General features: G+C 44.6%; 1 protein-coding gene across 3 annotated transcripts in view; it reads left to right on the top strand.

The window, feature by feature from the left end:
- The window catches only part of LOC122941324 (oocyte zinc finger protein XlCOF6-like), a 54,715-nt gene that overhangs the window by 5,375 nt on the left and 27,088 nt on the right, over positions 1 to 22,252 (top strand). For all 3 annotated transcript variants that reach the window (XM_044298456.1, XM_044298454.1, XM_044298455.1), the window contains exons 3-4: positions 419 to 580; positions 15,960 to 16,104. In XM_044298456.1, the coding sequence (XP_044154391.1) occupies positions 419 to 580; positions 15,960 to 16,104 (307 nt within the window). The remainder of the gene's footprint in view (positions 1 to 418; positions 581 to 15,959; positions 16,105 to 22,252) is intronic.

The raw sequence follows: 22,252 nt of genomic DNA, 5'->3' as shown, positions 1-22,252 counted from the left end.
GAACAGGGGGACACGTGACTGATACAGCCACCAACAGGCTGCAGCGGTGACTTGCTCCCCTTATATAATGACAAAATGATGCAAGGGTGAGCAGGTCGCATGTGCCCCTGTTGACAGATGTTGATTTCAGAACGGCAGCGAGAGGAAAAGCGGGTCTGGGAGTGACATAGACCGAACCCAGCAGTGGGAACCAAGTAAGTTTGTATTACTTGGACGTCAAGGGGAGGGAAAAGGGTTATGGCTAAGCAGTAGAGTAGGAGAGACTTATTATGCAACAAAATTGTGCCAAGATTCAGGAGTTCGATTCTGGCACAAAGTAAGCCACCATTTGGAATTAGCCACTCTGGTAAGTCTGGTGTGTCTACACTAAGTTTGATACCATTAGTAAATCTGCCCCAATGTTTGTCTCCATCTGCAGGATTATATAGTGGTAAAGAAGGTATCTGATCAGGATGAAGGATGGGAGAGGACTCCTATCCCCATCATGGAGCCTCAGACTCACTCGCTAATAAATGAAAAAAGCAATGAGCAGAAGGTTCTAGAAATCACCAACAGAATCATTCATCTGCTGACTGAAGAGGTGAGCACTGCTGGGACATGGTACAGTAGCTCCAAGCCTGGATGACGACTGTGACATTGTCTGTGGAGGTAGTAGCTAAAGTATTGTCTGTGAATTCAAATTAAAGAAGACCTGTCACTGTTCCTGACCTGTCAGCTTTACTAAGTACTTGTATTCCCCGTGTAATAAGAATTCTGGAACATCTTTTCCCCTCACCCATGACGGCACCCAGTGCGACTCAGGACCTCCCATCAGGACAGGAAACCTGAGAAGATAAAAAGGAACACACCTCCTCCCAACACCAGTTCAGGTTTCCTGTCCTCCGGATGGGAGTTCCTGAGAAGCAGTGCAGCGATCGCTGCGTGAACATACCTCAAGGAAGAGCGCTGGGGGAGGTCTGTGGCATGGCCGTGGGAAGACCTATCCCTGGGGAGCGGTAGTTCTGTGGCCGTGCCGGAAGCCGCTCCCCACAAGTCTGCCTGCGCCCGCACTCGCTACCGGTCCTGGGGGAGCCGCTGTGGCCGTGTTCAGGCGGCTCCCCACGCCGACATGCCCTAATCAAAGATGGCTCCCGCGCGTCTAAAGCGCTTATGCGCATGCGCGGGGCCGTCCTTTGGGGCACTAGCTGATGACGTCGGGGGGGGGGCGGAGCTCTCTCCCGACGCACAGGACCCGGAAGTGAGGTCCGAGGCGCGTCCTTTAAACTTATAAATGCGGCAGCAGGTGCAGGCAGCCAGCGGGGCACAGGTTTTGTGCTGAAGTAGGATCCAGCTGGAGCATGACGGACCCTACTGACGGACGCGCTGAACCCCTGGACCCCTTGAGGCCTGCAAGTCCGGTATTGGCCTAAGGACGGGGAGAAGAGGATTCAGGTGAGAACATTCCTCCTTTTTCTTTACTAATTAGGTGTTTCTATCTTAGATTCCCAAGCCTCCTAAAAAGTCAGCTTCCAAGTCCAAGCATAAGGAGTGTGCAGACTGTAAGGCGGCCCTATCTGCATCTTATCAGAAGTCCCTGTGCACGGCTTGTATAGACAAGCTGGTAGCGGAACAGTCCCAGACTCTTACAAAATCTATGAAGTCCCTCATCAAAGCGTCCTTCAGGGCGTTCAGTAAAGGCCATGCCAGGTCCCCGGATAAAGTCACGGAGTATGATACCATGGAAATGGACTCATCCGATAGTGAAGCCAGAGAATCCGGACAGTTAGACTCCAGTAATTTAGACTCCTCGGATGAGGAATATTCAGGGAAGTCCTTTTTTTCACCCGAGGATACGCAGCCGTTACTAAAAGCGGTCCGGGCAACTATGCAACTGGAGGACATTAAGCAGACCAGATCGGTTGCGGATCAGGCCTTTCAGGCTCTAGGCCCTAAAAAACATAGGGTTTTTTCGGTACATGAGAGCATGCAGGCAATTATTAAGAAGGAGTGGAAGAATCCTGATAGAAAGTTCTTCATACCCTCCTCGGTTAAAAGGAAGTACCCCTACGAAGAAAAAGTGTCCTCAAGTTGGGATAGGGCCCCTACGGTGGATGCACCAGTCGCCAAGATTGCAAAAAAGTCTGCCCTCCCCTTCGATGATTTAGGCTGTCTCTCGGACCCATTGGATAAAAAAGCGGATATATATCTTAAACGGGCTTGGGAGACGTCGGCCGCCTGTCTCAGGCCGGCAGTCGCAGCCACTTGGGTTTCCCGGTCACTAAGACTATGGATCGACCAGCTAGAAGCGCACCTTAAAGAAAAGAGGCCTAGAGAAGAGCTTCTAGCCTCTCTCCCCTCCTTCGCAAGGGCAGCTGATTTTTTGACGGACGCCTCCACCGATGTGATGCGCTTCTCCGCCAGAGCCAGTGCTATGACAAATGCGGCTAGAAGGGCTATCTGGCTTAGATCCTGGAAGGGTGACCAGGGATCCAAGGCCAGACTCTGTGCCCTTCCGTGTGAAGGTGACAGGTTATTTGGGTCATCTTTAGATGACATATTGGAGAAGGCCTCTGACAAGAAAAGGGGATTTCCTGTCCCTCAGAAGCCCCCCTTTTTTCGTAGGCCCCAGCAGGGTTTTAGGAGACAGAGGGGCAAGCCCTATGATAGGAAGGAAAGGGATCGGTTCCAGAGGAAGTCTAGCGGCTTTCTCTTTAAAACCCAGGATAATAAAAAAGATAAGCAGCAATGACGCCAGTCCCCAGGTTGGGGGAAGACTCTCCTCCTTCCTCCCGGCCTGGTCAAAGATCACCCAGAACAAATGGGTTTTGGGAGGGATAGCAGAGGGGTTCAGGCTGGAATTTCCTCTCCTATCCCCAAAATTTTTTCACCCGCACTCCAACGCCGAAAGATCCCTTAAAATCCACAGTGTTAGAGGCAGAGGTTCAGTTGTTATTGGACAAAGGAGTCGTTTGTCGAGTTCCAAAAGAAGAAGAGGGCAGGGGTTATTACTCCCCACTCTTTCTGGTAAGAAAGCCCAATGGGACCTTTCGAATGATTTTAAATCTGAAACAATTGAACAAGTTCCTGAAATACAAGAGATTCCGGATGGAGACGGTAAAGACAACCATAGACCTGCTATACAAGGATTGCTGGATGGCAAGTATAGACTTAGAGGATGCTTATTACCACATCCCTATTCATCCCTCCTCCCAAAGGTTTTTGAGAACGGCGGTCCAGGTGAGGGGCCAGTTTCTGCATCTCCAGTACAGGGCCCTCCCGTTTGGGGTCTCACAAGCCCCAAGAATTTTTACCAAAGTGGTGGCGGAGATGGTGGCATTCCTCCGATTGTCCAGGGTAGTGTTAGTACCCTATCTGGACGACTTTTTGTTCATAGCCCAGACAAGGATACAGTTACAGACGGATCTCGTCCTGGCATGTTCTCTATTGAAGGATCTGGGATGGAAGGTCAACCAAGAAAAATCTTGCCTAACCCCCTCTCAAAGTTGCGTATTTCTAGGGATGCAGCTAGACTCCACGGCTCAGAAAACATTCCTTCCTCAAAAGAAGGTAGTTGCAATAAAAGAACATGTTTGGGTCTTGTTCCGCTCCTTCCGATGCTCCATCAGGAAGGCGATGGCAGTATTGGGGCACCTGACGGCCACGATTCCCGCCGTACCGTTTGCTCAGATTCACACAAGATCGTTACAGTGGGATATCTTAAAGACATGGAATGGTCTCCCACAGACGCTAGAAGAAAAAATTCATCTCTCCTCCAGAGCAAGGTATTCCCTCCTATGGTGGACATCCGAGAAGAATCTTTCGGCGGGAATGCCCTGGTCCTTCATAGAACCCATACGGATAACAACAGACGCCAGTCCGTGGGGTTGGGGGGCCCATTCAGATGGGAAGTACTGGCAGGGAAGATGGGATTTAAGAACCAGAGCCTGCACGTCAAATTACAAGGAGCTCAAGGCAGTAGAAAGGGTCCTAAGAGTGGCAGTCCCAGATGTCTTAAACAAAAAACTGGTCCTTTACTCGGACAATTCAACAACGGTGGCCTACATAAATCATCAAGGCGGAACAAGGGTGCCGTCCCTAATCTTCCTCTGCCAGGAAATTTTTCAAATCGCAGAAGACAGGAACCTGCTCCTATCAGCAGTACATCTGAAGGGGAAAGAGAACACGGTGGCCGACTTCTTAAGCCGAGTGGAACTCAACCAGGCAGAGTGGAGTCTGAACGGAGAAGTTTTTTCCCAGATTGTCTTAAAGTTTGGGGCCCCAACTATAGACCTCTTTGCTACCCGGAAGAACAGGAAGATGGAGAGGTTTTTCTCTTTAAATCACACAGAGAATCCTACAGGGGTGGACAGTCTGGCCCAGGACTGGAGCCGGGAACGCGGCTACGCCTTTCCACCTATGCCTCTAATTCCACAGGTACTGAAGAAGGTGAGGAGGGAAGGAGCCTCTATAATCCTGGTAGCCCCAAAATGGCCCAAAAGAATCTGGTACTCCACCCTGTTAAATCTAGCCAGAGGCCCCCCCTGGATGATCCCGCCCAGGGAGGACCTCCTTTCCCAGGGACCAGTATGCCATCCCAATCCGGAAGCTCTCCAGTTGGCAGTATGGAGTCTGACAGGGACATCTGGTTGAGGAGAGGGCTTTCTAGCAGAGTCGTTTCCACCCTTCTAGGCGGCAGGAAAGCTACAACAGCCAGGAAGTATAACAGGGTGTGGAATATCTTTGCTTCCTTTCTGGGGTATAGCCCCGATCCATTTAGCCCCCCAGAAATATCTAAGATCTTGGACTTTTTGCAGGCAGGCCTAGACAAGGGACTCAAAGCCTCCACCCTAAAGGTACAGGTGTCGGCTTTGAGCTATTTTTTCGACTACCAGTTAGCTGTCCACCCTTGGGTCAAACGTTTTCTTTCTGCCGCAGCCAGAATCCATCCATCTGTAAGACCCCTTTCCCCCCCATGGGACCTGAACAGGGTCTTGACAGCCCTAACCGATAGACCATTTGAGCCCTTGTTAGAAATCCCTATTGACGTCCTGACCATTAAAATGGCATTTCTCCTGGCAATTACCTCTGCTAGGAGGATCTCTGAGATCCAGGCCTTCTCTGCACATCCTCCTTATACTGTCATACAGGACAATCAGGTAGTGATCAGGCCCCTGCCCTCCTTCCTTCCCAAGGTAGTCACGGATTTTCACAGGAGCCAGGACATAGTGCTACCCTCTTTTTTCCCTAAACCTTCCAATGATAGGGAAAAAAGCTTCCACTGCTTGGATGTTAAAAGATGCCTGTTAGTGTACCTTGATGCTACGGCTTCATGGAGGAAAGACGAGAACCTTCTTGTCCAGTTCCTAGGGGGGAATAGGGGTAAAAAAGCATCCTGCGGGGTTATTGCCAGGTGGGTGAAGAAGGCCATAACGAAGGCTTACATCTCCTTGGGTCTTTCCCCTCCTTCCGGATTTGGGGCTCATTCCACTCGCTCAGTGTCTACCTCTTGGGCGGAAAGGGCTAATGTGTCTCTAGCCCAGATTTGTAGGGCAGCTACTTGGAGTTCCCCTCATACCTTTCTCAAACATTATAGATTACAGCTCCATTCTGACGCCTCGTTTGGGGAGAAGGTCCTTCAAGCTGTGGCCCCCCCCTAGACGCTATTTATAGTCCATCTCGCACTGGGTGCCGTCATGGGTGAGGGGAAAACAACATTGCTTACCGGTAATCGTTTTTCTCGATACCCATGACGGCACCCGATAGTTCCCTCCCCACATATAGATGTAGATACAGATATATTTGTATAAACTTGTGTATAGGATATCACTCAGGTCTATATGAAGTAATATAGATTTAAAAAAAAAAAAAAAAAAAAGAGAATATATATATAAAAAAAAAAAAAAAAAAAAAAAAGGGGGATCTTTTAATCCCTTATCACTTCTCTCCGGAGAACAATTTATTTCTTCCACTGGTGTTGGGAGGAGGTGTGTTCCTTTTTATCTTCTCAGGTTTCCTGTCCTGATGGGAGGTCCTGAGTCGCACTGGGTGCCGTCATGGGTATCGAGAAAAACGATTACCGGTAAGCAATGTTGTTTTCTTATCACTCTGCATTGTGTCGATCCGCTATTATTCCTCCTAAAATGTATGAATAAATTGGCGAAGCATTACGTTTTACTATCAAAGGGGCGTGTCCATGCACAATCTGTCACTGCCAGCACAGGTTGGCCAGTATATTCACAATTTTGTAGATGAATGGTCCAGTACAGAGTTATGAGAAATTATAATCCTGAATTGTTATATTATGGGGAATACAAGTATTTACAGTGCTGACACGTCTTCTTTACGTTTTTCTGGGTCTAAAATTAAGTTTAATAGTAACATTGCAATTTTACTTGCCTTTTTGGATTCTATTACCCTTCTGTGCCACCAAGCTGCTGTCCCCCCCCCCCCCCCTCCCAACTCCTTACAATTAGGGGCTTTTCACATCTCGTTTTTGTTTTACGACAAACGAATATTTTTGTAAACAGAAAAAAAACGTATAGAAGCATATAGCTTCACATATAATTGGGCAAACATAGTTCAGAAGTTCATGCTTTTCACTTCGTTTGTAATTTTATTTAATTTTTTTAAGGGGTTTGCTGGGTTCAGAGCTGAACCCGGACATACCTCCATTTTCCTCCCGGCAGCCCCCCTGAGCATGCTCCGATGTTCTCCTTTGCCCTGCGCTAAATCACCAGGACAAAGGCATTTTTTGGAGATCCGGTGATGTACCAGGGCTGTCCATGGAGCTGCCAGGAAGCCCGGTGACGTCACCGGCACTGATGGGCGGGATTTAGCTCTGCCCTAGCCAGTAAAACGGCTAGGGCAGCGCTAAACCCCACCCATGAGAGCTAGTGACGTCACCGAACACAGCAGTGTATTATTGAAAACAAAAGAGACCTTGCCCTGCTTGATTTAGCGCAGGGCAAGGGAGCGCATCGGAGCATGCTAGCCTCAGGGTGGCTGCCTCGGAGAAAAGAAGGGTATGTATGGGTTCAGCTCTGAACCCGGACAACCCCTTTAAGTTTAATTTAAAAAACAATTTGGGAGGACTGAATAACGTAGAATACGCTCTTCTGTACTGCAAAAAAAAAATGAAAAGAAACGTATACTTTTTTTCCCCTCACATTGCAGTGTTTCCATCTATTTACTGTATCCGTTTTTATCCAGATACTTTGATACATGTCAAATCTTTATTTAAAAAAAGGTTTCACAAAAATGTTTTTTGTTAGAAAAAACTGTCACAATCGCTTGTCCGGGGCGGTGTGTGCTGCAGCAGCAGCAACTCATGTCTGGAAGTTGCAGGCGTGGGATGCTGCTGCTGCAGCATGCATCACTTGTGATGTTTGTCTGGCTCCTGCCCTGACGGTGCCGGATGGGCGATTTCTGCTGCTGTTGTATTCTGATACTTGTTTTTGGATTATCCTCTTGAATGCTGATTTTGCTTTGTCTGCCTCTTCTCGTTTTTACCCTTCTTGTGGACTTTTGTTTGTATCCGCGGTCATTCTGGTAGGTCTACTTCTAGTGCGCTTGCACCAGTTATCCACCAACTTACTCTGCAGACGTAACCTTGAGTGTTTAAGGAAGACTGGTAGCAGTTAATGAGTTAATCGGCTGTGGTTCCGGACAGTGAACATAGTGTACCTTACAAGACCAATACTTTAGGTTATGCAACAGGTTTCTAAGCATTCGAATGTCCAGCTCCCTTTGGTCCTGTATGTGTTAATTCAAAATCATCACTCTTTAAATTCCCTTCAGGAACTGTCTTTGTAGTAGGATTGCAGATTTCCCAGGGCCAGCCAACCATCTAATTGTCATGGGGGCTTCTAACTCTCCTTGATATCAGTTGACAGAGGAGATAAGAACTCCATAAGACCAATCAATATGACATTACTGGCCTACAAAGAGGCTGCAGTTCTCACCGGGTCGCCACAGCCTCGTCAGACAGAATAGTGGCAGGAGTCATACCTCCCACCAATCGACTATGGATGGCCTATTCGTTTTAATTTTTTTTTACTATGCAATACACGCCATAAAGATTAAATCCAAATTAAAAAAAAAAAAAAAAGCAATTGAAGGTGTTTGCTTAACGCATTTAGTTTAGATAACACGTCTCCTAAAGCAAGCGTGTTAACTCTACTACATCTGGTACATTAAAAAAAGGATATATGACCACAAAATTGCATATGTTTGTGTGCAGTTTTTCCTGTATGTCTAAACGTATCCTCTTGATGTACTGCAAAAACGAGATGTGAATCGGCCCTTAGACTGAACACCAGGTTATCAAGCAGCAGATGACTCCGTAGACCAGTGTGTATATTGTGTAAATCCAGTTTTGCACTTTGAGCTTATGCCCAACTTTGCTCCATTTTTTTTATTTTTTATTTCTCCAATACATTGGAAGCTAAATATAACCCAGCTGTGCAAAGCTTTCTCACGGTGTATTGTCTAAGTCAGGGATGCGCAACCTGCGGCCCTTCAGCTGTTGCAAAACTAAAACTCCCAGTATGCCCTAATAGTTGTAGGCTGCCCTGGAATATTGGATGTTGTAGTTTTGCTGGAGGGCCGCAGGTTGGGCATCCTTGATCTAAGTAATGAAGGAAAGCATGTTAAAGTCCCCTTAGTAGACAAGTATTATAGAAAAAATAAATGGAAGCCTCTGCCTAGCAGTGTAATAATATAAACAAAAAGGCCCTTGCCCTGCTCAATACAATGCAGGGCAAGGGAGAGAATCAGAACATAAAATGCTCCGATGCTCATATCAGGGAGGCCGGAGGGGTGAAGATGGGGATATGTCCGGGTTCAGCTCAGAACCCGGACAACCCATTTAAGTGTGTATACAGAGATAGCTGTCAGTCACTGAGAAGACTGCTCCATTTACAACAAAAATCTGAAATCTTTTCCCTCAAAAATATATATCGATCTGCCCAGCTTCTTCTGTTTTATAACATACTGCCTGCAGATTTAATGGAACTGTAAGCATATAAACAAAAAAACTTTTTTCCCATTAGGGGACATGAGCATGTGCTTGGTTGGTCATAAAATACACTGCAATACTTTTGAATTGCAGTGTATTGCTGCCATGCATCCTATTAAAGGGTTTGTCCAGGTTCAGAGCTAAACCCGGACATAACCATAATTTCACCCAGGCAGACCTCCTGATGTTAGCATCAGAGCATCTCATGCTCCGATGCGCTCCCTTGCCCTGCACTAGATCGTGCAGGGCAAGGGCTCTTTTGTTTAGAATAACACACTGCCGGGCCCGTTTTACAGGCTAGGGCAGCGGTAAAGCCAAGCCCACCCATCAGTGCCGGTGATGTCACTGGGCTTCCTGGCAGCCCATGGAGAGCCTGGTATGCTACTGGAACTCCGGAAAATGCCTTTGCATGAACTGCTCCGATGCTCAAGTCAGGGGGGCTGCCTGGTTGAAAATAGAGGTATGTCTGGGTTCAGGTCTGAACCCGGACAACCCCTTTTAAAGGGGTTATCCTATGAATAATGTAAAAAAGGGAAAATCAGCGATCGTATAATACATGACGGTCTCTTTCTAACAAAGCTAGAACCAGAGATTATTATTATTTATTATTATAGTGCCTTTTGTTCCATGGCGCTGTACATATAAAAAGGGGTATATAAGGCAATTGCATAATACAAAACAATTGCAATAAGCATACAATGTTACAAACTGGTACAGAAGGAGAGAGGACCCTGCCCGCGAGGGCTTACGATCTACAAGATCTTCCCATTCATTGCTTTGCTAGATTTATATCAAGCTGACCGCTCAAGGGCAGTGTCTTTTCTGCTGCAGCTAAGGTGGCGTGTCCATGCTCTCCCTATCACAGCTCATGAGGCATTGGAAAGATTAAACTGAGCATGTGTGGCCGTCTCGGAGAGCAGGACAAAGAAATAAGAAAAAAAAACTGTAGTTGGCTCTGTACAGATATATTTTATTAAATAACTCAGTGACTATGCTAAATTTATAATTGCATGCAAGTACAAACGAATTCAGATCCAGGTGCTGGTGTGAAAACTGTAGAATATTCTTTTTTTTGTGTGTGACACCCCCTTTAAGTGCTGTCTCTTGCAGGACCTAAAAGTTGTACCATTGTTAGGCCCCCAATTGCCATAATGACCCATCACACTCGGCGAAGTGAGCCCCTTCTCTTTGTCCAACCACTTAGATGCAGCTATCATTTTTGACTGTGGCATCTAAGAGGTTAAACAAATCGGATCAGTGCTCTCTCTGATGCTAGCTGCAAATTCTAAGCAGTATTTTACATCTGACACATGCTGCCAATGAACATGTACGGCAGATTGCCTGAATCCCTTTGCAGCAGCACATGCTTGAGGCACATTTAGCCAAGGCTTAAAGGAGTTATCCCATGAATAATGTAAAAAATGTAAATCACACATCATATATTACATGACAACCTCTTTCTAACAAAGCTAGAACCAGCCCTGTAACTTACCTGGATCCAGAAATCTCCCCATTCATTGCTCTGCTAGATTTATATCAAGCTGACAGCTCAAGGGGAGTGTCTTTTATGCTGCAGCTAAGGGACCGTGTCCGTTCTCCCCCAATCACAGCTCAGGAGGCAGTTGAAGATGAAACTGAGCATGTGTGGCCATCTCAGTGAGCAGGACAATGAAAAGAGAAAAAAAAAAAACTGCAGGCGGCGCTACATTTTATTGAATAACTCATTGGCTATACAACATTTTTAATTATATGCAATTACAAAACTACTCAGATCCAGGTGCTGGTTTGAAAACTGTAGAATATTTTTTCATGCGACAACCCCTTTAATGAACATCATTAGCTGTACTGTGAAGTAGGGATTCTTTGTGGCTCTAAGGCTGGAATTGCACCTGAAATAGTTTCTTGCTTTCATTTACTTTGTGTTCAATGCAGTCGGGTCAATTGTGGTTATAAAACATTTCTTGCCATTTAAAGGGGTTGTCTCATCACATGAAGTGACATTTATGATGTGTACCAACCTAATACAAGTAGCTTACTAATATGCTTTATGTTACAATAATGCTGCCTGATCTGTCTTTTCATAATTTTCCTTGTCTTTATACACTGCTCATCTCTAGGCGTTACGGCCACCACTGGAATACACCAGCAATGGCCGCGGTTGCGCTCTGAAAAGAAATAGTGCCAGCCTTTCTGGTGGCCTGGATATCGGGAGCGAGCATGCATAGTCTGCCATGACTGCGCATTAGCTCCTGTCCCCCTATGTGCTATGGATCTCTCACAGTGCGGGAGCGTGCACACACAGGCACATAGGGAATTACAGCTTCAGTGCTGCTGGCATGTGGTGCCAGTCATATTCGCAGGCACCGCCCCCTAGAACACCAGAGGTCCGGGCCTGCTACACTGAAGAAAAGAAGTGAGACTACCCCTTTAACCTCCACGTTAAAATTGGACAAACCCTCCCAAAAATTTCACTTTTTTATTGTAGATTTTTAATTTGTGTCTGTAGTAAATCTTGTTGGACACACCTCAGGGGACACTATTGCATTTTTAACCACCTGCAGCTGCTCCCTCATTCTCCTCCAGACTGAAGAGGAGGGGGGGGGGCTGCTTTAACTGCTCATATCTCTGTTTTGGTACCAGCTAGAGATATGGGCTTTGTATTGTTTGAAAGCTTCCAAGCATTCAGACAATACCAGAATGACAGTAATACATTCAGTACAGGGGAAGATATCACTGATAGAAATCGGGATGCTGTGAATGCAGCTGAAAGTGAAAGTAAAAGCAGATTTTACCCACGATTATTCCCGACTTGATTTCCAGCAGTGATTTCTCCTGTGTTGCTTGGGCTAATTCTGTCATTTTGGTCTTGTTTGAAAGCCTGGAATGTTAGCTTTCAAACAAGACCAGTGCATGGTTCTAGCTGCTACCATTCAGGAGATAGCAGCATCTAAAGCAGCCCTCCCCCTCCATTTTCTGCCCGAGCACACTGAACACAAAAACTGCAGTTGAATTGCTGGAAAAAAAAAATGTCTTCTGCACCACACCCTTATATTTTGCCAGTTACTTTAATTTCACAGATTCCTGAAAGGCAAATCTGTCTAGCTATGGCACTATTTGGGAGGGTGTATGTATGTGTGTGTGTTTGGGGGGGGGTTTATCTAGTTAGGTTTAGTAATCTGCAGTCTCTGTTACAGTATTACATGGTTTCTTATCCAGCTTTCTCAGGACCCTGAAAGGCAAATCTGCCTAGCTATGGCTCTATTTGGGAGTGAGGAGGAGGATTTATCTAGGTAGATTTAATATTTTGCAGTTTCTATTATAGCTTCCCCTAGACCATAAGAAAGAAATCGTATGGCACTGTTTGACAGTGCGTAGAGGGATTTAATCAGATAGATTTCTTGTTCAACATTCTCTATTACAGCTCCACGTCATTTATTACTCAGCCTTCCTGGGAGCCTGAAGAGCTACCTAGCTATGCTATGAGGTGGATGATGTTTCACTGCATAACTAAGCAAATATGTCCATTACTGCTTCACAGGGATTATCCCCCAACTTTTCCAAGGTACTAGATGGCAAAACTGGCTAATAATATAGTAGTTGGGGATCATTACATAACTAGGCCTACATTTGCAGCTGAGTGAGAAAATTCTTCCTGTAAAACCCTCGTACACGGAGAGGGTACAGGCACATACAGCTGATACCCTGCTGCAAAGGCCTGGATAAGAGATAATGTCGATCTCAGCCATTTAACTCTTTGATTCGGCGGTCAAAAGCAACAACATATATATACACGGTAGGGGTATAGTGGGAGTGTGTATCTCACCCGGTTTTTCAGTTTAGCTGGGTGAGAACTGAAATCCAGAAATGGTATGGCTTCAGCAAGGCATAGTTTCTGGAGCAGTTTTTTTTATTTTAAGTTGTATGGGCTAGATTTCTTTGGGCTGGGTGACAGGTTGGTAGTGGGAGTCTTCCAGTCCACACGCCAGTAAATTAAATGTTCCATGGCGCCAGGTGAGGCCAGCTGGGTTAATCAAGCTGGGATAAATCAACCCTATGTGTATGAGTCTGGGGGAGAGGAAGTGACCCTACAGAGAGAGAGAAGCTTGAGAGGCTTGTGTCCAGCTCTCTCACCTGGACTTATGTTTGGTGAGCTGACCTGCTATGGTCTGAGACCCTGTAGGTAAACTGCGCTTTAGAGGTGAGTCAGGGAGAAGACCTTTGTATTAGCTAAGGCCCAGACGGGCAGGTATTTATTTTGTTTATGTTTGTACTTGGACTTGGACCCCGTTATCAGAGGACAAGTCTTGCAACCCCCTGTGAGAGAGCGATCCCTTACACTATATGTGTGTGTGTGTGTATATATATATATATATATATATATATATATATCAGTTTGCTGAAGACAAACATACTAAGGACATGGATTACTGGAACCATGTCCTTTGGTCTGAGACCAAAATAAACTTATTTTGTTCAGATATTGTCAAGCATGCTTGTACAAATCAAGTGTGTCCTGCCTACAGTCAAGCATGGTGGTGGAAGTGTCATGTCATGGTTTGGGGCTGCATGAGTGCTGCCGGCTGTGGGGAGCTACAGTTCATTAAAGGAACCATGAATGGCAACATGTACTGTAACATACTGAACATGATCCCCTCCCTTGGGAAACTGGGCTGCAGGGCAGTATTCCTACATAATAACGACCCCAAACACACCTCCAAGACAACCACTGCCTTGCTAAAAATTAAACTCGGAGTAAAGGTGCTTGACTGGCCAAGCATGTCTCCAGACCTAAACCTTATTGAGCATCTGTGGGGCATCCTCAAACGGAAGGTGGAGGAGCACAAGGTCTCTAACATCCACCAGATCCGTGATATCGTCATGGAGGAGTGGAAGAGGATTCCAGTGGCAACCTGTAAAGCTCTAGTGAACTTCATGCCCCCAAAAATTAAGGCAGTGCTTCAAAATAATGGTGGTCACACAAAATATTGACACTTTGGGCACAATTTGGCCATTTTAAATTAGGGGTCTACTCACTTTTGTGGCCAGTGGTTTAGACATTAATGGCTGTGTGTTCAGTTATTTTGAGGGCACAGCAAATTTACACTGTTACACAAGTTGTACACTGACTACTTTACATTGTATCAAAGTGTCATACCTCATTTATCATATTGACCTGCATGATAATCATGCCAACACAGGAGTGACAGCCAAGCTCCCTGTATAGAAGGCAAGGGGTGGTAAATGGCCAGGACTTGAACTGGTTAAAAAATAAACAAATGCATTATTTGTATCGCTGTGTCTGTAAATGTCCAAACTATTAAAATATCATGTTATTTATCTCACTTTGCCTCTCCTAAAAAATTAAATAGTAAATTTTATAGCTACTAACTGTTCACTTTTCAGCTCCATCGATGAGAAAATATTGTGGGTGCACAACCAAAAATAAAAAGACAAAAGGGGGTGCTAAACAACCATAGTAAATATAATGTAAACAAAAGTAGTACAGTAGTATGGCAATATATGTGAGCACACCTGGCAAATAATATACAATAATACTTTATTGAATCACAAAAGACAAACCATGTACCAAAACATAAAATCATTAACATACTGGACATATGGAGGAGCTGTCATGTAAGGCACCCATCCATACACCATCCCCCTAAAAAGAGTAATGGTACCACCACAGTACGATAACACAAAATATAGATATGAGGCAAGAGTACCAAGCAAATAACTAGCTAAACAATAAGCAGCTAATAATAATGATACTGCAATACACCCGACGTGTATCGCCAGTTATCCTGGCTTCATTAGGGTTGTGTGAATACAAGAATGGAAATCCTTTATAGATGATCATAAAATTAACAAAATTAGAAACAATCCTTGATTAGTAAAACCTGAAAGAATGTCAGTACCGATGCCAAGTTGCCAGAAGTTCTTTGCATACGCCAGTACAATATGTGATAACGACCACACTTCTATGCGCATGCGCAAGTAAGATCAAAAACACAGCGCGACTATAGCACTTCATATGAGTCAGTAAGGGTACTTTCCCACTAGCGTTTAAGTTTTCCGGTATTGAGTTCCGTCATAGGATCTAAATACCAGAAAAAAAGCTTCAGTTTTGTCACCATTTATTGCCAATGGGGACAAAACTAGAGTGAACAGAACGGAATGCTCCGAAATACATTCCATTCCATTTAGTTGCATTCCCGTACCGGTGAGCAAACTGCAACATGTTGTAGTTTGCTTTCCGTCCTGGGATGCGGACCAAGACGGATCCGTTTTCTCGGACACAATAGAAAACTGATCCGTCTTGGCTATGTTAAAGATAATACAACCGGATCCGATCATAACGGAGGCAGATGGTTGCATCATCAGTAATGGAACGCTAGTGTGAAAGTAGCCTTCCAGTGTGTGCGCATATCCTAAGTAAGGAGCCAGTGCAACCAAAGCCAGATAGCCAAAAGCGTGTGCATGCAAAAATACACAAATAGCCAATCGCCACATGCACAAACCAATAAATAAAAAATATGGATCATTAACTATTATTGATAACAAGTTAGACATATTATGTGATACAAGCAAAAGTGTCTAAGTACGTATCAATTATATAAGATAAAGCGGATGCCGACAGCAACCTACATTAAGTGCTATTTAGATGCTGAGGCGCAGCTCTGTCCCATAGACGTGGACAGGGCTGAGCGTGATACCAAGCACAGCCTCTATCAAATGTAATGCACAGGAGCGCCAGTGCCTTTTCAAACAGCTGATCGGCGGGGGTCCCGGGTGTCGGACTACACCAATCAGATACTGATGATCTATCCAGAGGATAAGTCATCAGTATTCAAGTCTTAGAAAACCCTTTAAAATCTGTGTACTACAAAAGAAAAAAAAGATAACTTTTTTTTTGTTGTTTGTCTATTGAATCTGTATTTTATTTATTTTTTATGCTTCTCAGGTTCCTATAAGAAGCCAAGATGCAGCTTTACATTTCTCCATGGAGGAGTGGGAATATTTAAAAGAGCACCAGGATCAGTACAAGGATGAGGGTGGATGCATGAGGAGGGTCATGATGGAGAAACAACACCTTTTCACATCTTCAGGTCAGCAGAGACTTTCATTTACTAGTAAAGGTCTCTAAGAAATGCTCATTAGGATTATTAGAATTATGTGTAAGTGGGTATTTACCCTTTGTTTGCAAAGCATGCCAGTGGTATAAATTAAGGCCTACGCCACTGTATTGGTATACAATGGCATTCATCGCACGTAGGCTCCAATATTAACCCCTTAACCCACCTGTAGTACCTGGACTTCATAAGGGTTGTACTGCGGGCTCAAGTGCTGAGCCACATCCATAGATGGCAGGTGCCAGCTGTATAATACTGTGACAGGGATTAGAGAGCATTGTGATCCTGGTCATTTAACCCCTCAGATGCATCTGGTTTGACACAGGAGGGAGCTCCCACTGCCTTCCAATTGGGGCGAAATCGTGGGACTCTGATCAGTTGCCATGATAGCCTGGGGCCTGATGAAGTCTCACAGTGCTGTTATACTGAGCTGCCTACAGAGCCGCGCCTGATGCACAGCCTGTCAGAATCTCATAAACTGCAATAGTATTTTATCGGAGTCTATGGGATGATCAATCAGAAGATCACATGTCCAAGTCCTCTAAAGATATAAAAACTATAGTCAATTTTTGAAGTTAAATAAAATAAAAATAAAAAATGTAAATTATAGATATATATGAAAAGGGGTATACATACATAATACAGACAATTGCACTAAGCATGAAGAAGACGAGTTACAAACTGGTACAGAAGGGGAGAGGGCCCTGCACGTGAAGGCTTACAATCTACATGGTATGGGAGAAGGACACAGTAGGTGAGGGTGAAGCCGGTCATGGTGGTAGAGGCAGCAGGGTCACTGGTTGTAGGCTTGTCTGAAGAGGTAGGTTTTCAGGTTTCTTTTGAAGGATTCCACTGTAGGTGAGAGTCTGATATGTTGGCGAGTTCCAGAGTGTGGAGGAGGCAATTATGGGAAGAGGTGTTAAGAGGAGAGGAGAGAAGGAGGTCTTGTGAGGATCGGAGAGTGCATGTGGAGATGTATCGGAAAAGTAGCTCAGAGATGTAGGGAAGGGACAGGTTGTGGACAGCCTTGTATGGATTTGTTAGTATTTTGAACTGAATTCGCTGGGCAATAGGGAGCAAGTGAAGGGATTGGCAGAGGGGAGAGGCAGAGGAGTGAGAGGTGGATTAGTCAGGCAGCAGAGTTGAGGGTAGATGGAAGGCCATAAAAGAGAATGTTGCAGTAGTCTAGGCGGGGGAGATGATGAGGGCATGTACAAGCATTTTCAAAGATTCAAAGTTAAGGAAAGCGCGGATCGGGAGATGTTTTTGAGTTGGAGGTGGCAGGTGGTGGAAAGGGCTTGGATGTGCGGTCAGAAGGAGAGGGCAGAATCCATGGTCACTCCAAGGCAGCGGACTTGGTTGACCGGGGATAGTGTGCAGCCATTGATCGTGATAGATAGGTCTGTTGGGGGGGTTTAGCAAGATGGGGGAAAGATGATGAATTCTGTTTTATCCATGTTGTTTTAGAAAGCGAGGGGAGAAGGAAGAGGATATGGAAGATAGGCATTGTGGGTTTCTGGATAATAAGGTGGTGATGTCTGGACCAGCTATATATAAATAAATAAATATATATATTGTAGAAAGGCACAAGGGACCATCATAGATGGAAGATATGTGTCACCGAGGTTCCTGGCCTCGTTGAAGTAGGAGCCAGTAGTGTATATGTCCGCAGCAGTTGCTGATGGACACTTTGATAGTTAGCATAGCTGTGAAAAGCTAATCCGGGCCAGCTCTTACTGGGAGCAGCCAAAGTCCAGGCTGGGTTTTGACGGGCTTACAAAAAGTCAGCCAGCAGGGTCAGTGGGGTGATTACCTGGCTGATGGTGGAGCTCTGTGTAGCTGTGTGTTTTTTGGAGCCGAGTGAAAACCAGAGAGTCTCTGGCAAGAGACAAAGGACAAAGCAAGGTTCCCATCCACTCCGTGGGGAGTACGGTACTGTGCCCTAAAACTTTCTATGTGATTGTTCAAATTCAAGACTGAATTGTTTTTCTTTAAGTGTCAGCTGAAGTAAGCTGATCACTACCGCCTGTTGAATTGTGGTGTGCCAACAATAAAAGACGTTTATTACTTTGATTTCCACCACTAAAAGGCTACTGTGTATTTATCTGAAGGCTACCATTTGGGAAATCCCTACTATATATTTATATATATATATATATATATATATATATATATATATATATATTGTAGATTCACACTGAAGGCATCAAAACTATGTATTAACACATGTGGAATTATATACATAACAAAAAAGTGTGAAACAACTGAAAATATGTCATATTCTAGGTTCTTCGAAGTAGCCACCTTTTGATTTGATTACTGCTTTGCACACTCTTGGCATTCTCTTGATGAGCTTCAGGAGGTAGTCACCTGAAATGGTCTTCCAACAGTCTTGAAGGAGTTCCCAGAGATGCTTACCACTTGTTGGCCCTTTTTGCCTTCACTCTGCGGTCCAGCTCACCCCAAACCATCTGGGTTCAGGTCCGGTGACTGTGGAGACTAGGTCATCTGGCGCAGCACCCCATCACTCTCCTTCATGGTCAAATAGCCCTTACACAGCCTGGAGGTGTGTTTGGGGTCATTGTCCTGTTGAAAAATAAATGATGGTCCAACTAAACGCTAACCGGATGGAATAGCATGCCGCTGCAAGATGCTGTGGTAGCCATGCTGGTTCAGTATGCCTTCAATTTTGAATAAATCCCCAACAGTGTCACCAGCAAAGCACCCCCACACCATCACACCTCCTCCTCCATGCTTCACGGTGGGAACCAGGCATGTAGAGTCCATCCGTTCACCTTTTCTGTATCGCACAAAGACACAGTGGTTGGAACCAAAGATCTCAAATTTGGACTCATCAGACCAAAGCACAGATTTCCACTGGTCTTATGTCCATTCCTTGTGTTCATTAGCCCAAACAAGTCTCTTCTGCTTGTTGCCTGTCCTTAGCAGTGGTTTCCTAGCAGATATTCTACCATGAAGGCCTGATTCACACAGTCTCCCCTTAACAGTTGTTCTAGAGATGTGTCTGCTGCTAGAACTCTGTGTGGCATTGACCTGGTCTCTAATCTGAGCTACTGTTAACCTGCGATTTCTGAGGCTGGTGACTCGGATGAACTTATCCTCCGCAGCAGAGGTGACTCTTGGTCTTCCTTTCCTGGGGCGGTCCACATGTGAGCCAGTTTCTTTGTAGCGCTTGATTCATTTCTTAAAGTAATGATTTTTCTTTACTAACAGTGTATTCAGTAGGACTATCAGCTGTGTATCCACCTGACTTCTCCACAACGCAACTGGTGGTCCCAACCCCATTTATAAGGCAAGAAATCCCACTTATTAAACCTGACAGGGCACACCTGTGAAGTGAAAACCATTTCAGGTGACTACCTCTTGAAGCTCATCAAGAGAATGCCAAGTGTGCGCAAAGCAGTAATCAAAGCAAAAGGTGGCTACTTTAAAGACCCTAGAATATGACATATTTTCAGTTGTTTCACACTATTTTGTTATGTATATAATTCCACATGTGTTAATCGATAGTTTTAATGCCTTCAGTGTGATCTACAATTTTCATAGTCATGAAAATAAGGAAAACTCTTTGAATGAGAAGGTGTGTCCAAACTTTTGGTCTGTACTGTATATATTCAAATCACCTCTCCCCTTTCCCAAAAGGGGCTAAAGGCACAACCTAATATATGTAATATATCCAGCACAGTGATTGCTGTGAAAACAAAGGCAGAATTGCTGTTTATTGCTCATGATTTGAAGTTCTTGGCTGCAGAAGTGACGTGTCTGCAGCCAATCACTATGGCACATGGTTGCTGACGCAAGTGATTGTCTGCAGTCGTCACATGGAGTGTGCTAGGATGTCTTTGCTGCAGTCAAACAAACAGCCCAGTGAGGAGGATTGGAGCGGCAGGGGATGATATTGTTATAATCAGATCATTTTTATTAAAGATTTTACATGCAGCCAATTGTTCAGATAAACCATACATTATATTACAATAGGATATCAATACAGTAAAATCAATCATACTTTATCCAAATCAGCATGTCAATGACACTGCATCAAAAAATAAAAAATAAAAATAAAAAATAAATCTTTATTAAATCTCCCATTCCCCCCCAACTCCTTCCCCACCTCCCCCTCTCCGTGTGGTCACCTCCCTCGACATGGACAAAAATGCTCCAATTCTCTTACATCTTAGCTTCCAAATCCCCTTAGGACCATTCCATTCCAAATATGCATCAATCTCTGAGACTTCCCCCTCATTGCTTCTTAAATTTCTGTACAGTTCCCCTTTTAATATAGATGCCACTCTCCATGGATATCATATGATTGACCATAGTTATCCACTCTGACTTAGTTGGAGAGATCGGCTGTATCCAGTGTTTTGCAATGGATTTACGTGCAATGTACAATAATTTAGCAATTGCTAATTTATAATCATTGGTGGTTGTTAGGTCCTCTACATACCCAAGATACCCCACCAGTGGAGTCTTTGGTAAAATAACTCCATAGCTGTTTTCTATTTGTCTATACACTCCACACCAGAAACGCTCCAGTTCTGTGCAGGACCAAAACATATGATCCAAGTCTGCATCCGGGGCAGCACACCTAGGACAGTTAGAGTCCGCACGTAGACTCATCTTAAACAGGAGTCGTGGCGTCCTGTATACCCTATGAATAAGGAATAATTGCGATCGCCTATGTGCCACACTCATAGACATCGTGGGTACTGCCCCCAAAACATCCCTCCAATTTTCCTCCGACAGTTCTCCAACATCCCTCTCCCACTTAGCTTTAAGACTGGTTAATGGATCACATACTACTTTATCTAGTAGACTGGCATAAGCCATGGAGATAATCGTGTGCGATAATCTGGCCTGCACCACTGAATCAATCACCGGCATGGAGTGCACAGTCAAAGGAGGAGACTTCTGTTCCTGAGTCTGCATGGCATGTCTCAATTGTAAGTATTGGTAAAATACACGGTTCGACAATTGAAATTCTGTCTGTAGTTGTTGAAAGGATTTAAGATTATTCTCTAAGTACAGATGTGCTATTCTTGTTACCCCAGCTTTTCCCAACTGTCAAAACCTTCCAGCTGGAATAGTTCCCCCAACCTTTCATTCCTCCAAATAGGGGTATATTTTGTACATCCAGTAACACCTATTAACTCCTTTGCTTTCTCCCAAATTTTATGTATCAGGATCATGGTAGGTAGGCCCGGTGATATCTGTCGAAACGTATGTGCCTCTAGTGCCTCCATCAAAGATTTGTCAGACAATAGGGACTGTATAATTAACCTCCTAGAGTCCAGTACAATACTGCCATCCTCTATCCCCCAGCCTTGCATATGCTGCAATTGTGCAGATATATAGTACACCCATGGGTTGGGCAAGGCTATACCTCCCTCCGTCTTAGGAAGCTGTAGTTTGGTTAGTGCTATTCTGGCGGTCTTCTTTTTCCATATTAAATCTCTAAATATACCATCTATTATGCGAAATAGGTACCCTGGAACCCATATTGGTGCATTATGTAATACATATAATAATTGTGGCATTAAAATCATTTTAGCCAGATTAGCCCGTCCCATCATTGAAAGAGGTAGTTTGAGCCAAGACTGTACCTTCTGTTTCATTTTCCCCAGTATCGGAAGAATATTAGAAACACAGTAATCTTGTACATTACGGGTTATCCAAATGCCTAAGTATTTAAAGGTATCTACGGTCAGGATTGGGATCTTCTCCACCCACCTCTTATCTTTTTGCGGAGACATCAGCATAATCGCCGATTTGGTCCAATTAATATATAACCCTGAGTAGCTGCCAAACAGATCTATAATCTCCATAACTCGACCCACAGAGGTTCTCACATCATCTAAAAATAATAGCATGTCGTCGGCATATATTGCCAGCTTTTCTTCAGACTCTGCATATTTAAAGCCCTTAATCTGAGAGTCTTGCCTAATAAGCGCAGCCAATGGCTCTATAGCAACTGCAAATAGGAGTGGCGATAGCGGACACCCCTGCCGCGTCCCTCTCTCCAGGTCAAAGCTATCCGATATTTCATTATTTACTCTAATTTTGGCTCTAGGCGCCACATATAATAACCGAACCCATGAAAGGA

This window comes from Bufo gargarizans, chromosome 6 (genome assembly GCF_014858855.1).
Source record: "Bufo gargarizans isolate SCDJY-AF-19 chromosome 6, ASM1485885v1, whole genome shotgun sequence".
Lineage (NCBI taxonomy): Eukaryota > Metazoa > Chordata > Amphibia > Anura > Bufonidae > Bufo > Bufo gargarizans.
The sequence above is the reverse complement of the archived record's forward strand: the minus strand, read 5'-3'. Positions and strand labels throughout refer to the sequence as shown.